Below are 13597 nucleotides of genomic sequence, written 5' to 3'. Positions count from 1 at the left end.
CTATGGCCTCCATCTCCTTTCCTAGTGTCCCTGTTTTCTGGGGGCAGTGAGGTGCTTTGCCTCACACTGCTTGCATATTTTCTCTGGTGTAATGCACCATCCAGCATGTCTATTTGTGGTGGGGTGTGGGCATAAGGCCCTTTGCTAACTTCCCACAGTGTTTGAGTGGTGTGAGGGGAGCAATAGCCCTGCCTGCTCTGAGGAGCAGGAGGGGAATGAGCCCCTTGTCGACTAGCTTTGCTTTGGGGAGGTCCTGCTTCATTTGAAACAGAGCTGGCTACTGTCCATTTATTGCCCCTGAATGCTTGCTGACTGCTACAAATCAATCTCTGCGTGGAAGCTGGGGTTGTGGAAAGGGGAATCTGGAATGCCAGTCATTCGCCGGCTTGGTAGATTTTTGGCTCAAAGGTTTTGTGAAATGTGTGGGATTTATGGGTCCAATCAATGTCTGTTTCTTTTGCAAAACCCAAAAACCATTCTGGGGATGACTGGTTGTGAGATGTGGTCTGTAAATCGCTGCTTTCGCCACTGCCCTCTTTCAAAACCTGCCCCACCTTTTCCCGCTTTTTTCTCTACAGGTCATTCGAAGAGGTTGGCTGACCCTAAACAATATCAGCATCATGAAGGGCGGCTCCAAGGAGTACTGGTTTGTGCTGACGGCGGAGTCGCTGTCCTGGTATAAGGACGAGGAGGTAAGGGATAGATTTACAATGCAGCGTGGCTTCCTTGCTGATAAACTAGTTTCATAAATGTTTCATAAATGTATTCTCTAATTGTACAATATTTCCCCCCCCCACCCCACCCCCCCGAATTGTCTGTTTCTGTAGCACAGTTTTACGGTCACCAACTCAAATCTGATATTTAAAAATGAAACTGTACGCTTCATTCAAAACACAATTTACTGTTTGCAATAAAGTGCATGTCCACGTTTTCTTGTGCAAAGCATTTTAAAATGTATTTTAAACCCTCACCACTTCAATAAAATGTGCTCTTCCCAACGTATGGGAAACACCAGGCCTGTTTTCAGTCACCATGGCTCCTATGCAAACTGAGATCTAGCGCACAGGGCCTAAATTACACATTGGCGTTCAAATGGCATACGCAATGATTCCATTAAACAGTCTCCGCTAAATGAGACGCCACTCTGAGATGAAGAAGGCACAGCACGTTACCAAGTTGTTTGTGATATGTTGAAGGTTTTTAATAGCTAGGTTTCTATGTTTGTAGGAAATCATAAAACAATCTAGCATCCCCTTTTGGAAAGATATTGTGAATTCTTTTTCAGTTAAAGCCAGTCATTTTCCATAGCTCAGAATATTGGAGAAAACGTGGCCCGGGTCAATGCTTATCCTTGTGGTCTTTGCATCTAGGTAAGAGATGTAGCATTCCCAGAAATGTGGCCTTTTAAAAGAAAAACTCCTCCTATGCGATTACATAATTTTGTCACAATGCTTGAGCTCAGATAAAATGTATTAATTGGTGCATTCATGAGTTCCCCAAGAGGGTTTGATTTTTATAGTAGGATTGTAAAAGGAAAGTCTCCTACATGTATTGCGGCCAGTTTCAAAAGCCAGTTTCTAAAGCAAAATGTGGATTGTAACGGTTGCAGGAACTTCATGCAAAACGTTGACATTTTATTATAGGGGAAGAAGCATTTTACATCTAAAATTCATTTAGGTTTGCCTTCTTTACAATACTTCAAATGTGTTCAGTTGGAGTAGATTATTTGGATTCTTTCTTGTTGGTGTGTGTGCAAAAGAAATTGAATTTGGTTGGGATTTCCTGCTTCGTTTTCATACATCCGTTCACCGCCAAAGTTTGCACACCATATGTCATTGGTTTTATGGTCCGTATCTAGTGCTCGCATCCCTTCTCTGTGACCGATCCAGACAGAACCTGCATCTTATACTTGGAGAAAATCCCTAAAGTACACTGTTGTACCTTCTGTGTGGGAATTTGAGCACAGTTCCTTAGGAGCGTTCTCCAGCATAGCATATGCAGGCGGCAGGAAGAGTAACAGTCAGCAACGTTTATTCTGAACCAGCATATTTTGGACATATGTAAAGTGGAATATGTGCTGGGCTCAGCGTGGTAAGGAGGTTGGAGGATATGTTACCAATCAGGAAGTCACAACCCCAGTTTGTGATCTTTCTGTTGGCCTCAAGCACGCAGGTGCCCTATAATGTGACCACCAGTCGTTCGATATCAAACCCCTGTTTTTCAGGTCGTCAAAGTCTGTACAGTACTGAGGAGGGCCTTTTTAGACCTCTAGCCAAATCTGTGCATGTTTCCCCTGTTGGGTTAATAAGGTTGCAACTGTATTCCCCAAAGATACTGGGGTAATATCACTGCTTTATCCTTCAGAGAAAGAGCATAGCTCATCCATTAACCAGGTGCTTCGGTACCAGAGGCTGTGGTGATCTGCAAGATTCCACGATTGATGTCAAGGAGCTTCTTCCCCTTCTCAGGGATAGAGTTTGACCCAGCAGGATAAGAAGCGGAAGCACGATTCCAAATATTGGTACCTAGGTTGCTTCAGTCTAGCTGTCTATAATGGAGGCGCTTACATCACAAATTAGATAAAAGCATCTCAAGAACAAGCAAACAGTGAAAGGTTTATCCTTTGAAAGCAGGAGTCCGCTTCTAGCTCAGTAACAGAAGGTCTTGGTCTCAGTTTAGCCTTCTCTTCACAAGAAACTTTGATTCAGCTGGGAGGTTACGAGAAAATTCAGGTTCTGCCCTTTACCAGGTCACCACTATTTTCTCAAGCCATTACATGTGTGTGTGGGATTTATAAAGTGCAAATCTAGCAGGAAATTGACTAAGAGCTGTACATAGGGGGTGCACCCAGTGGATTATAAGTATGGGTCTGGGGTTACCACTGGAACTAGTATGTCTAGGTATTGAAGGATAATGGGGAGATACAGAGGAGGAGAATTAAGGTTGAGTAGAGACATCCGTGATGGGCGAGATGTTCCTCGAAGAGTAGGGTCTTCAGCTCCTTCCTGAAGTGTGGGATGCAGGGGGGCAGTATTGATTGCGTTAATAAGTTGTTCCAGATACAGGATGTGTGGCATGGAAAGTATGGTTTTCTGTTTTGTTTCATTTGTGCAGTCCTTTGTTATCAGCCTGTTAATGTGGCTTCTAATGGTGTACTGGCCTCCAGAGATGGCGTGCTTCTCTGCCAACTAGATTGCTGTTTTGTGGGTGATTCAGGCTACCTTGGACATGATGCACCCTTGAAAGGGTAGCCTGTTCAGCACTTTGTGGATTATGGTGGTGAGGTTGTCAGGATTTACTCCTTTACTCCATACTACCCCAACTCAGAATTCTTCGCAAAGAAAAACGAATCGCAGAATCACATTGGAAGAGTAACCCCACAGAAATCAATAAATCTTGTATTGTCCTAGCTACATTAAATTATAAGGAAGCCATATTCCAGGCAAAAAAAGACACTTGCAACAAATGTATTGAGCAAGCCAATTCCAATACTAAAGAACTCTTCAGAATCTTAAAAAAAACTGGAAACCCCTGTCACTGTACCCGACACCTGCATCAAAGATAGCACTTGGTGCACTAACATCCAAAACGCTCTCCTTGGCAAGATAGCCTCTCTCCAATTCAAAATTAACGATAAACAGACTAATCTACAATCTAACCTGCATCCCAACTCTCTGCCAAATGTAAACAACCTTATCCCAGTTTCCCTGACCCCATTCAGCTTCTCACCCTTATCCATCACTGAAGTGGAAAACATTATCAATAGCCTCAAACCTTCCAACTGCCAAGGGGGACCTCTGCCCAACGCCCATCAAGGAAGCTGCCCACGAGCTAGCTCCCTTCATCACCACACTTATCAATTCCTCCTTCAGCACCAGGATCGTACTAGACAATTTGAAGGATGCCTGGGTTATCCTGCTCCTAAAAAAACCAACTTTGGATGCCAATATACCCACGAATTACAGGCCCATCACCACAGTGCCGTTCCTACTAAAGATCCTTGACCGAGCTGCATACCTACAGATTCAGAACTATCTCGGATCTAATAAACTCCTGGGTCTAAGGCAATCTGGGTTTCGGCCTCTACACAAAACCGAAACTGCCCTTATCGACCTTAAAACATAGATCGAAGATTTAAGAGACATGGGTAAACTTGCTTTACTACTTCTTCTCGATCTCTCTGCGGTCTTTGATCTCGTCAATCATCAAATACTGTGCCGTCACCTTAAACTAGCTGCTCATTTTTCTGATGAAGCCACGGCCTGGATCAGTTCATTCCTGGACAACAGATCGATGCGTGTCTTCTACCCCCTAGCAGCAGCATCACCTGCACCCGTCACCTGTGGGGTACCCCAAGGTCTTGTGTCTCTTCCACGTTGTACAATGTGTTCACAAAACCACTATTTGATATTTTGGACTATCTGGGTGTCACATATACCAATTATGCTGATGACACCCAGATACTCATTCCAATCTCAGGAGACGACTCTTTCTCTGTGAATGCCATCTACCAAGTCATCCAAGCCTGGATGGCGCAGCACGGACTCTGTCTGAATGATGAGAAGACAGAGCTCCTCATTCTCGGCTCTCCTCAAAAACTATCCAAACTGGCCCCTAAGTTCAAATCCTTCACCATCGATGGCAACACTATCAAGGCCTCCAAGGACACTAAAACGTTAGGGACTTACATCGACTCTACCTTATCCATGGCCAGACAAACAAATGCAGTATCCTCAGCAGCTGCTTACACCTGTAAGCTCATTACAGCTAGTTGCCCTTTCCTATCTCCGGCCAACTGTATCACACTTGCCAGGACTCTCGTACTGTCAAAAATTGACTATTGTAATTCCCTATATCTGGGCACTAACAGATGTAATCTAAAGAAGCTACAAATCATCCAAAATAATGCCATTAGAGCAGCACTCCACATCCCCTGGACCCTTCACATCTCGGACACCAGACCTAATTTAACACTTACCCTCACTCACAAATGCCTATCCAACCAAGCACCCTGCTACTTAGCCAACAGATTTGCCCTCCACAACACCAACAGACCCCGCAGAACTGCTCAGACCACCTGCCTCTCTATACCACGTTTCAACCTTTAAAGATCTGGCAGAGCCAGCTTCCCAGTTATGGCAGGCAAAACTCTGGAATTCGATCCCTAACTTGCTAAGAGCTGAACCGTCCTTCCACAGATTCAAAAACATGGCCAAAGCCTGGCTAACCACCCAAGACCCTGCATCTACAAGCCAACCACCCCCCTTGCGCTAGCCACCCGCCGCATCGCATGTACATAGGTTATGACTCTCTGCTCACCCTGTAACTGCATTATGTATATATGTTTATAACTGTAACTGTTATTTAAACTGTTATTTGTAATGGTTGCCTTATGTTGTAACTAAATTACTCGCCCGGATGCCCAAGGGCCTGGTGCGCTCTATAAATAAAAAAAATACAAATACTGCATGAACGTCCCTCTCTCGCTAAGGACGGGAGACAGAACCTTTTTTACCAGAAAAAAACGTTGTCACCTTTAAATTCAGAGGTGAGTTGGGGCCCTGGGAGCATGCACTCTCCTGACTCCACCCACCGGTGCCACGCCCTATCCCCCTTTTCCGCATTGACGGGAACTACCCGATTTCACCAGTGCTTCTGGGTTTGGCTTCGACCTTGTAATACCACACGTTCCTCCCCCGATACTTTCTTCTGTCTTTTTGTCTTCTTATTGTCAATCGGGTACTCTGTCCTCTGGCGCCACATTCCTACCTGGCGCATGGCGACGTCAGCGGGCTTAAGCAGGTGTCCAGCCTGCGAAGGGCTCTTCCCTACGTCCGATCCCCAAGCTCTGTGCCTCTGCTGCCTTGGCCCCAACCACGGCTGGGAGGGTTGTACCGCGTGCAACGCACTTACACAGTGTGCTCTGACAGACAGGCTATCTCGGTGGAGGGAGCTCTTCGAGAAGTCGCCTTCAGAGGACCTGAAGGACTTCGTCAGACATAAGTCAAGGCCCAAGGTAGGGCTGCTTTTTTCCATCGCTCCCTGCAAGGGCTACTACTTCCCAAAGAAACGCCTGAGCGGGAGGAACCTTTCAGGTTCTCGCACCGGCACTGGCACTGAGGCTATTTCAGCTACCAGGCACCAGGCCGAGGGGTCAGTAGATCCTTCCGGAGACTGTCCTGAACCTCATTATCGGGACAAAATTGCGACTGCCCATAGGAATCCCTGGTGCATTGGCTCCTATGGGTAATCTTTATAGCTCCCTTTTGTCTATTCTTAGTCTTGTTCGAAAATGTGGACGGGAGAGTTGTAGTTTTTCCTAGGGTTTAAGGAAAAATGATATACGTTTTTGTCAGGGTGAAGTATGCAGATGCATTATTGTGGGTGACTGGGTTTTGGGCGATTATATCCCATGATGACTGAGGGGATGTCGGGTAGGGATGTTCTGGAACGGGGGGGGACTACCATGTCTCACCCAAGCACATTCCTCCCAAGGTCGCCAAGGGTCCCTCTCCCAGGTGATCCTCCCTCGCTTGTCCGCCCCCAGGGTTGGGATCCAAGAGCGATGGCCCTCCACTGGCCACCTGAGTCACGGATCCCCGGGAATAGCATGGGGAAAACGCTGCAGGTTTCTCACAGTACGTAAACCGCCAGCTTCACACTCTTCCTGCTTCTTGCCTTCCTTGCTAACGGCCACTTGCGCGCTCTGATCATTCTGAAAGCGGAGCTCATTTAACTATATTTGCATGCCATGCTGCAGGGATCTACAGCCCTGAATGATTTGTAACTATACTTTATACATAACAGTACAACATAACACACTCACTGACCAGCTGCAAAAGAGACGGAGGCATCTCAAGTTCACATGGGAACGAAAGGGACAGTGCATATTCTAGAAGGGTTTGAGGTGTTCGCAGAATTTCTTATGCATTTATTTTTTATTTAGCGCTAAAGCCCATAGGCGTCAAATCACTGCAACGTAGAAAGACGAAGACACAGACATAAACAAAATATTCCGATGAATCCGCATGTTCAGGCAAGCCATCTCCCTTTTTTTGAATCTTGCTAATGAATATGCTTTCATCGGACATAATGAATACAGTGGCTCGTTCCATGTCAGAGTTATGAGGCGTCATGCACACCTTATTATATCGCATACAAATTTATATGGAATTGTTGATGAATTTGCATTGTGATCGTAAAATGTTGATACTCAAAGCTCGAAATTAAGATTGGCTAAGCAGGAGCTAAAAGCAGCTCCTGGGCGTTCAACATTAACCAGCTACCACTGGGAAACAAGGAGCCAGTACATAGTGTTCTGCCGATCTAACGTCACATAAAACGGAAACATATAATTTTATGCCGGTCACACCGGATCCAGCCTTCCAGATCGGTGTTAGCGGCCCGGGGCCTGTGTTACAAGCCCGAACGGGGCAAGGACCTTTAAAGATTGTCCCTGGGTAGATAAAACACGATCTGGCATGCCGGAGAGGGTTTTAAGGCCTTTAGCACCCCAGGTTACCAAAGCGAAAATCTGGGGTGCAGAAAAACCTTTTTTTTTCTTCGTTCACGGAACGGGACACAGCATGCGTCCCGTTCAGTGAATGAATGAAAATACTGATCCAAAATGACTGAAGCCCATCTTCTATGACCAATGGCGGCCGGAAAAGGGAAGCTGCTGCTGCTGCAATCGGGTAAGTGGGTATGGGGAGGGAGGTTAGGATATTTATAAATAAAAAAAAGATGGTGGACGGCCGGGGGGCGGGGGTGTTACAGGTTTCAGCCTACGTTCCGCGGAACCCGATTGGCTGCGCACCCTGCCCCGGTTTCTAATGTCTGTTATTTAGGACCCCTTATGCTTTATATGACTTATAGATGTGTCCTAATGTTTATTTCTGAGGCTTGTGGATCTGCTTATCACATGCTATGCATAGGCCACCCTCAAGTGGTAGTCGTGGAGTATTACATTATTTGTTTTTGAAACTCGAAAAGGTATGTCGACCGGGTGTGCCAGTAATACTATCCCTGGTGTGACATCCACTGTACCCCTGGTCCTTCACGTGTCGAGATTGTTTTTTCCACCATCATAATCGGATGCAAGTTGCGGCGTTCCTTCTTTCTGTTTTAAAAGTTAGATTTCTTCCTATCCTTTCGACGGCCGTGCCACCCTAAAACCTTCGGCGATGGCTTGCAAGGACAGATTCTTTGACGATGACGACTACTTGAACTATCTTGACAAACTTTGACTGCGGCCTACCTTAGGCCTCACCTGGCCACGGTTCTTCAAGGTAGGGAGAGTGGGGGAGGTCATCACTTTATTCCTTTTAAAGAATCCCCATTTCCCTAATCTCCTTTTCCATCGCTGAGCTGCCATCTTCCCATACTATGGAAAAAACACCATTTGTTGCCCTTCTGTAACAGGAAGTTCCCTGGAAGGACTCGCACAGGGTGTGTAACCTCTGCCTCCCCAGGAACCACCCCGAAAAGCATTGCAAGTGCTAGAAACTTTTTCCGCCCAAGACACTAAAGGACCGTAAGACTAAGCGCCGGGCCCATCATGTCATGCAGTCCGAGGCCGCTATGGACGTGTATGGAGCCTCCAGCGATGTTGGCATCCTAAGTGATGCCAATGGCGATTGGGACCTGGCGGTTCTGCTACCGAGACGACACCCAGCAGCTCAAGCACCCACACTGCACGCCACACAAAGCATGCACCCCCCTATGGCCGACAGTCGACCGCTTCATGGACTGTTAAGCCACAGGCAGTGTTGAAGGGAAGGTCCAAAAAAATCCCTGTTCCAGGGGATTGTGTCCTCCGACGTATGCCACATCTTTGACAGTGATTATCACAGCTGTGCTGCTTCGGAAAGCTTTTTCGGCGAAGGCATCCTGCGTAGATGGCAATACGCTCCCTCAAGGACCTCCTCCGACGGCCAATGTCACCGGATATTATATATAAGACGCACGACGCCCATAGCCTCAGTTCCGTTTTTTTCCGCGGAACGTGTTCGCTTTGGAATCTCGGCGCGCCTCGATTCTTCTGTTGAATCGGTTCTTCTATTGATTGTTCGAGAAATATGTCTTCGTCTTCTGCTACCCCGAAGTCGGGCTTCAAGAAATGTCGGGACTGCGGTTCCAAGACGTCTTACGGACCCGCAGGACGTCTGCCTATGGTGCCTATGCGAGAGCCACGCCACTGATGACTTCGATGAATGCCAGTCTTTGACATCGAAGGCCTTGCACGAGCGGAAGAAGCTGTCGGTAGGTAGGGTTTCCAATCCCTGTAAGTCGAAATCCACTGGACTTTCGACCGACGATTCGAGGGGCCACTCTCCGCATCCACGTAAGTCCAGGGGGTCTCGTTCCAGGAGTGGGTTCTGCCATTCCTCTGCCTCTTCGAGGCATTCACAGAAGCGCCGTCACCGGTCGCCTTCCCTGTCCTCGTTAGAGGACTCCGCCAGACGGTGGGTGGCTTGTCCCACGAAACATTAGTCGCCGGCCGAATGGGAGGTATTCCGCCGGCAGATGGCGATTTTCGAATCGCAGGGCACCGTTCCATCCACGCCTTCGAGTGAAGCCGGCAGGGAAAGTGCTAGTGCCACCGCTTGCACGCCTTCGGGCTTTGGCGGCCGTCGAGGTCCCGATCGGACAATGATGATCGCCACCGTGCCCGATCCAGGTCCAGGCCCTCGATGCCGTCGAGACTGTTGGAGCATGTGAGGCCTTCGAAGAAGGCTTCGACGCCGTCGGCGCCATGTCCGTCGAATTGCTCGAGGCTCCGAGGAAGTCGTCAACGCCATTGGTGCCGAAGCCGTTGAAGGACACGCTTGGGGCTCCGGCCTCGAAGCCGTTGTCGAAGTTGTCGGCGCCTCGGTTAACGTCGACGCTACTCCCATCGGCACCCTCAACGCCTTTTGAGGAAAATTTGCCGGAGGTGCCCCGAAGAGCTGTGGAAGCTCAGAGAAAGGCGCTGAGCAAGTCTGTGCAGCCTGGTGGACTTGTTCCAACCCTTGGAGTACATTTCGGAGGTAGAGGAAGGCTCTGATGAAGAGGGGGTTGTGCCTTCTGAGGTTCCTGATGACCTGTTGTCTGGTCATAGCCAGTTGGAAGACCTTTGTCAATCTTTACATGACGGAAGTGCTCTTGATACCTCCCCAGAGGTTGAGCTTGGCAGGCCTGAGCCTGGTACACATGCTGACTCCTCGTACAGGCACCTCATGTCAAGGGTGACGGAGTATCTGGGGTGGTCTGCTCCACCTGTGGATTTTCTGCAGGATGACCTGACCGATATCTTGGACCAAGGTCCACCCACTGACTCGGTATTGCCATTTCACATGGCCTTACAAAGAAGGGCGGCGGCGGCTTGGACTGCTCCGGAGAGTCTCCCGGCAGTGAATAAGTCGTTGCTGAAAAAATACCGCCCAGCCAGTGGTGACCCCTGCTACTTGTCTACGCACCCTACTCAGGAGAGTTTGGTGGTGCAGGCGGCTGCGGCCCTGTTAGGCAGAAACCTGTGCAGTTCCCTTGGGGAACACTGCAAAAGATTTAAGACTACAGGTAGAGCAGTAAACCCCTTTGGTAGCAGTCTGTACCACCCAGATTTACCTGGTAGCTGTGGCTGAGCAGTCAGACTTCTCTCAAGAAGAGTTAGGCAGTATGCAAAGTATACACAATATGTACCAAAACACAATAGCACAAGCAAACACTGACCAGAGCTTGGTTTCAAAAGTATATAGTTATTTATTTAAAATACACATAAGTTAAAAACACTCTAGCAAAATATAGTAAACACTTCAAACACAGTTATAACGAAAGTAGATTCAATCCTTTCTCCTATCTAGACAACTCTAGGTTAACACCACTTAATTAAAACAGAGGTGAGTGCTTAACGTTAGATGACACTCTAGTAGTTTCCAAGAAAGGGAGAGAAAAAGCAGAAATGGGTTAAACACACCACTCTAAGGTCCAGAACACTTGCAATAGGCTCAAAGAAGCACAAAGTCACAGGTGAGCAAAAGTCACTGGGCAGGGCCCACTCTTAGAGTAGCCGGAGCGAAAATGTGCCCAAGATCACACTGTTATTAGGGATTCAAAGTCTTGCAAAGAGTTAGAAAGAGTTTAGAGTGGCTTAGAAAGTTTAGCCAGGGTGTCCCAGGCACTCCCAGGTTCGAAAGCCGGGGGCTAAATCTACCCCGTACAGTCGGTGGCAAGGGAAGCCAGGCGGAACACGGTACCTTAAGTGGAAAGGATCCTCCAGCGGTGGCAGTTGTTCCAGGCAGTGGCAGCAAGGCTCGACGTCGGTCAGGGGAGAAGAAGTTCTCGCTGAAGAGCAGAAGAAGAAGGTCGTTGCACTGCCCGGGAAGAAACCAGCCGCGGAGTCCTCCGGTTAAAGGGTTGTACCGACTTTCGTGGTTGGGGTAAAAGTGGTGGGGTTCCGGTTGCCGGGGTGCTTGGCACTGGCAAGGCGGCCACGAGATACCTCGAGAAGCGAAAAGAAGGCGAAAACTGGTTGTCCCCACCAGTCAAGGGAAGGAGCCACTCTGTTAGGAGTTCTCCTCGGTCGTCGGGAAAAGTGGTGAGACGGTTCAGCAGGGCTCCACCGGGTGGTGTCGTCGAAGCAGGTCGGCTCAGCTCTTCCCTCGTCGGATTCTTGGTCCTGTGGCGACTTCTGAAGTCCCAGTCCCCAAAGCCCTGCTTTTATGCAGCAAACCCCCATTCACCCAGCCTAGCTGTCACTCAAACATGCTAAGTGGTGAGCCGGGCGGCTCACCACTTGGGCCAATCAGGACGGAGTGCGACTTGAGTTACCAAGGTAACTCAGTCCAGGGTGCCTAAATCCCCCTCCACCCCTCCTAAGTACCCCAGACAGAGTGGCACCACTTTGGAGGGCTTCTGTGGAGAAGCCCGCCAAAAGTGGAACAAAGGGCTCCACTTTGGGTCAGAGTTACAGAGGCGAACACCAACGCCATTTTAGAATCAAGTTTTGGCAAAAAGTCCCAACCGGAGTTATAAAAATAAATATATAAACCGGCGGTATGTTTAAGGCTACCGTAAATAAATAATTAAATGTGTTAGCCTAAAACAATGGGAAATCCCATAGGAAAATATTCGCGGTCGAATATAAAACGTAGTTTCCACTGCCACCAGCCAAAACTCGATCAGGGGGGACGGAGACGTGCCCCCTCGACTAACAGACCCTGGGGCAATCGAATTGCCCCAGCCAGTACGTCCACAATATGATGGTTGGTACTGGTTCTGTTCAGGATTCAAGACTAGCAAAGTCTTTGGTGACTTTACATGCCCTGGGAGACAGTAGTCAGTCCCAGGGTATGGAGTCTATGTTGGGGAGTCCCTAGGACACCCCTGGGTCACGGCACAGAGGGTGCTGTGTAACCCACATCACAAAAATACATGAGGCCCTATGGAGTAAAAGACCCCATAGCCCATTCAACACAAGGTTTGTCCAAGATAACACAGTTCAACATGTCCAAGAGTGAGGGTAAAAGAGTCTCACTCTTGGCAGGAGAAAAAATTAAACCCCAGAAATCCAGCAAAGCTGCTGGGGGACTCACTAGGGAGGGAAATTCAGCCTAAACAGAGAATTCTCCCTAACACTCGCCCCCCCCAGACTAAGGGACAGGAGGATTTAATCCACTCCTGGATGAACCTCATACCTCTAGTCGATGATATACATCCTAGAGAGTCCATCAGCATTTTGATGGTGACACCCTGACCTGTGCTCAATGGTGAAATCAAACCCTTGCAGGCAGATTGACCATCTCAATAGTTTTGGATTTTCCCCTTTCATTTGCATTAACCATCTCAAGGGTTGGTGGTCAGTCTGAATAACAAAAGTAGAACCATACAAGTATGGCCTAAACTTCTTCAGTGCCCACACAATAGCAAAGCATTCTCTTTCGATAGTTGCCCACCTTGTCTCAGGATCCTTCAGTTTCCTACTGATGAAGCAAATGGGGTGCTCCCTACCCTTCTCATCCAGTTGGCTTAGAACTGCACCTATACCTACATTGGAAGCATCAGTTTGTACAATGAAAGGTTGGTGGTAGTCAGGAGCTCTCAATACTGGAGCTTGGCAAAGAGCTCTCTTCAGTTTTTCAAAGGCCTGATTGCACTCCTCATTCCATTTTACCTTTTTAGGGAATTTGGGAGAGGAGATTACATTCAGTGGAGAAGCTATGGTCCCATAGTTCTCAATGAAATTCCTGTAATATCCAGTGAGGCCTAGAAAAGCTCTCACTTGGGTTTGAGTAGTTGGTGTTGTCCAATTTTGCACAGCTTCAATCTTGCTGGGCAAAGGCCTTATTTCTCCACCTCCTACCTCATGTCCAAGGTAGACCACTTTACTTTGACCAATCTGGCACTTACTGGCTTTGATTGTCAAATGGGCCTGTTCCAGAGCCTGCAACACATGTCCTAGGTGGTTCACATGTTCTTCCCAGGAGTGGCTGAAGACTGCAATGTCATCCAAGTATGCCATGCAGAAATCTTCCATCCCAGCCAGAACTTGGTTCACCATCCTTTGGAATGTGGCAGGTGCATTTTTTAGTCCAAAAGGCATGACCTTAAACTGGTACAA

The 13597-nt window shown here is 48.0% G+C and overlaps 1 protein-coding gene across 3 annotated transcripts in view; it reads left to right on the top strand.

Moving 5' to 3' along the window:
* DNM2 (dynamin 2) overlaps positions 1-13597 on the top strand; it is a 1516513-nt gene that overhangs the window by 1037033 nt on the left and 465883 nt on the right. For all 3 annotated transcript variants that reach the window (XM_069604271.1, XM_069604270.1, XM_069604269.1), the window contains exon 14: positions 579-692. In XM_069604271.1, coding sequence (XP_069460372.1) covers positions 579-692 — 114 coding nt within the window. The remainder of the gene's footprint in view (positions 1-578; positions 693-13597) is intronic.

Source organism: Ambystoma mexicanum, chromosome 3q, assembly GCF_040938575.1.
Source record: "Ambystoma mexicanum isolate Mex_15411 chromosome 3q, UKY_AmexF1_1, whole genome shotgun sequence".
NCBI lineage: Eukaryota > Metazoa > Chordata > Amphibia > Caudata > Ambystomatidae > Ambystoma > Ambystoma mexicanum.
This window is presented reverse-complemented; position numbering and strand designations above follow the sequence as displayed.